Source organism: Anthonomus grandis, chromosome 3 (assembly GCF_022605725.1).
Source record: "Anthonomus grandis grandis chromosome 3, icAntGran1.3, whole genome shotgun sequence".
Lineage (NCBI taxonomy): Eukaryota > Metazoa > Arthropoda > Insecta > Coleoptera > Curculionidae > Anthonomus > Anthonomus grandis.
In genome coordinates, this window is record NC_065548.1 from 46,882,924 (window position 1) to 46,887,015 (window position 4,092).

A 4,092-nucleotide genomic window follows, 5' to 3' on the forward strand; every position below is an offset into this window, starting at 1 on the left:
CTTTATTGGATTCCCCCAACCTGCAAGGTAAAACCGCCTGCCCTCTCTCTCGTGGTTCCTGCGGCTCGCATTCAGTCGAGTCTCGGCAGCATGATCGTCGCAATGACCTTCGCATCTGTTATCAAAACGTTAGAGGACTTCGCTCGAAAACAAAAGTGCTTTACAATTCTCTTTTAACATGCAATTTTGACGTTATTGCTTTGCCCGAGACTTGGCTGAATGATGGGATTTATAGCTCGGAACTTTTTCCGAATGCGTACTCTGTCTACCGCTGCGATAGAAACTATGCAGAGATGTCCGAGAAGAGGGGCGGGGGGGTGGCATTAGCAGTAAAGCAGTCATTTTCGGTGGTAAAGTTAAACTTGGCGCTTTCTTATAACCTTAAAAATATTATTGAAATCATAGGTATAAAAATTATATTTGAGCACTCTTATGTATATGTTATTTTAATATACATACCACCCGGACTTAATGCTGATATATATGAAAATATTTTTGAATACTTTTTGGTTGACGAGGAAGCTATCCATCCTTCGTTATTTATAAGGTTCGATTATACCCCTGACAAAAAGTTTAATGACTGTAAAATAGATAAAATTTTTTATAATTTTAAAAAAGCTGACCTCAGATTGTTATATGACAGTTTTCTTAGAGTTGATTGGAGTGATTTGGAAGCGGTTAAAAATGTTAATACTGCTATGAGCATTTTCTATCTGAAGATTTATTCTTGTCTTGATATGTATGTTCCGAAAACTGCAAAAAGAGCTCGTACCTACCCGCCCTGGTTTTCTTTGGAAATAGTAAGAGACATAAAACAAAAACATAAATTTTGGATAAAATTTAGACGCTTTCATTTTCAACAAGATTTAATAAATTTTCGAGAATTGCGTTCTAAAATAAAAAGAAATGTTGAGCTGTCATACAAACAATACTGTGCGAGACTTGAGAATGATTTAAACTCGCAGCCTAATAACTTTTGGAAGTTAATTCGGAGTTCACAAAAAAATAACTCCCTGCCCCAAAATATGTTTGATCAACAAGGAACTTTGTTATCGGATCCGCAGAGTATTACTGATGCATTTGCAGCTTTCTTTCGGAGCTCATACACGACTTTTGATTCACCTCAAGCCTCTAACTCTAATAATATTCAGACACCGTACCCGGAGTGCATAACCATAACTAGATTTACTGAAAACGAGGTATTAAGTGCTTTAAAAACTATAAAACCCACACCGATAGTTGGACCTGACAAAATACCCGCATTTCTTTTATCAGACTGTAGACATGTTTTTGCAAAACCATTAACAATTCTTTTTAACTTGGCCCTTAAACAAGAATGTTTTCCTGATCTTTGGAAGTCGTCTAAAATTGTTCCCATACATAAAAAGAATGACAAAAACATGGTTGAAAATTACCGGCCTATCACAATAATAAATAACTTCTCCAAATGTTTTGAGCGCGCACTTCAATACTACAAATTTGATTTCTCTTACAGAATATATCACCGAATCAATAAATGCAAACTCTCAAGTCGATGTTATTTATACAGACTTTTCAAAAGCATTTGACCGACTAGACCACAACATTCTCATTAATAATTTCGACCTATATTATGGATTTTCTTCTTCTTTGTCAAATCTTTTACAGTCCTATCTTACCGAGCGACCACAACACGTGGAATGTTTTGGTCGTAGTTCGGTGCAGATAGTTGCCACTTCCGGAGTCCCACAGGGCTCAATTCTGGGACCACTTCTTTTCAACTCATTCATTAATACAATATCTGACCAACTTGATGTTAATAGCCTGCTGTACGCAGATGACATAAAACTATATATTAGAATTGACTCTCTTTTGGATTGTGAGCAGCTACAAAATAATTTAAGTCTTTTGAATACATGGTGTAAAAATAATAATCTACCCCTTAATGCGGCTAAATGTAATGTTGTCTCATTTGGCTTAAAGAAAAACTTCATTACTTACAACTATACCATAGATGATGTTATTCTGCCTAGATCAACTGAATTTAGAGATTTAGGGGTGATCTTTGACAGCTCTTTCTCTTTTCAACCGCATATTTTAGATATTGTCAAGCGCAGTTATAGAATGTTGGGATATATCATCAGGAACTCGCAAAATTTTAATAATGTTCTTAGTCTAAAAATCCTGTACTTTTCTTATGTCAAATCAATATTGGAATATGCATCCCAAGTTTGGTCACCATATTATACAAATCATATTCATGAACTTGAAAATATTCAACGAAAATTTCTCAAATATCTTTGGTACAAGAGTGACGGAGTGTACCCAGAAATTGGTTTCCCACATCAGCGTTTATTGGAAAGATTTTCGTTTGCTTTGCTGGAGGATCGGCGAAAATCCGCTGATTTGCAATTTTTATTTAAGTTGGTAAATAATATTATTGATTCACCAGATCTATTGCAGCAACTAAATTTTCATGTGCCTCGCATATCAGCAAGGAATACATCAACTTTTTACCTATCAAGACCTAGAACCAACATTTGTAAATTTTCTCCTCTGCGCAGAGCATGTAACATACATGACTCTGTTCTGGATCAGTGTGACATCTTTAATTGCAGTTTGTCGGAAATTAAAAGAGTACACTTTTCCTAGATGTTTTACTTTTAATTTACTTTGTCTATATTTCTTTTAATACCATTTGCTTGTAATTATTGATAATATTGTATTCTTTTTAATTTTCTTAAGATACCTATGTTTTGTAATTTATTGTTGTAATTTTCCCACTCATTAATTGGAATTTATTCTGTGGAGTGGTGTAAATAAATAAATAAATAAATAAATAAATAAATAATATATTTTAATGTAAAATGGCAAATATCTTAGAAGGAAAATTACTCGAATCGTCGGCAGTAGGCGACCTCGAAGCATTAGAAACCCTCCTGTGGCAAAACATGAACGTAAATTGCCGAAAAGCGGTTAACGGATGGACCCCTTTGCATTGGGCCTGTAAACGAGGAAACGAGAAAATTGCTCGCCTGTTGCTGCTTTATGGGGCCGATAAAACCATAAGAAGTATCAAAGGGGAAACCGCCGCAAATGTTTGCCCTTATTCCAATATAAAGGAACTGCTCGGTGTATTGGTGGATGGTGGTAAAATTGATCAGGTAGGGCCCCGAAAGACTGTTAACTTTGTGCCGAATTATATTAGGAATGCCCCGTTAAATGCCAAAGTCGAATTGGGGTCTCTTAAGCCTGACCTGCTTAGTATGCAAAAGACTGCTTTGCCTACAGCACAAAATGATGATTTGGTCCTAAAAGTCCGCATCAACGGATCCCCTGACCCCGATTTCATAGAAATAGAAATCCCCCGGTGGAAGTTAACATATAGTGCCCTCTTAAAAATCTGCTGTGAGGAACTGGAAGTGTCAGAATCCCAAGTAGACAGAATCAGAAAACTCCCCGACACACGTTTGAGAAAAGATAACGACATTAAACGCCTCGTAGACTTCCAGGCTTTGGAAATTGTTTTGAAAAGCAACAATTCGGATAGGAGCAGCAATTGTTACCAGAGCATTAGTAGCTGTAAAGACCAAACTGTCCTTTATTAAATAACAGGTACGTCCTGTTATTAAGTGAGTTTTATTTGATACTATCCAAAATGCCTCTCTTTGGCAAAGATAAAAAGTCCAAAACCAAAAACGGTTCGGTAAAAGAATGTGGTACACTACCGTGATTCTAATGTTGCAATTTTGTTTTGCACTTCCTGGATTCTGTCTTCCATTAATGAATCTTTTTTTTCAGTAAAGATTATTTTTCGAGAACTTTTTCTTTTAAATCCTTTTTCAAATTAGCATTTTTTTATAAAATCTTTTCTTTTAACCTAGCATAAGGCTCTCTAAATTTGGCACAGTTTTCTTCTAGTTTTACAGAATTTTCCAACATTTTTTAGTAATGCATTCGAAGTCCCTTTAAAGCTTTAAATCCAGCAATTTTGGCATTTTCACACAGCAGTCCGATTTATTTCTTACTACTATTTATTTTTCACCAATGTACAGTTGCCTGACGTCCAATTCACACCCCATACTTGACACCAATGTAGCGTTTTTCCTGTTC

General features: G+C 35.7%; 1 protein-coding gene across 1 annotated transcript; it reads left to right on the forward strand.

Moving 5' to 3' along the window:
- Positions 1–2,846: 2,846 nt before the first annotated feature.
- Positions 2,847–3,587, forward strand: LOC126734223 (ankyrin repeat domain-containing protein 40-like). The gene has a single exon (XM_050437761.1). It carries the CDS (start codon positions 2,847–2,849, stop codon positions 3,585–3,587), a length of 741 nt encoding a protein of 246 aa, XP_050293718.1.
- Positions 3,588–4,092: the final 505 nt, after the last annotated feature.

Coding starts and splice junctions, on each gene's coding strand:
- LOC126734223 (XM_050437761.1), top strand. CDS start 2,847: ATGGCAAATATCTTAGAAGGAAAATTACTCGAATCGTCGGCAGTAGGC.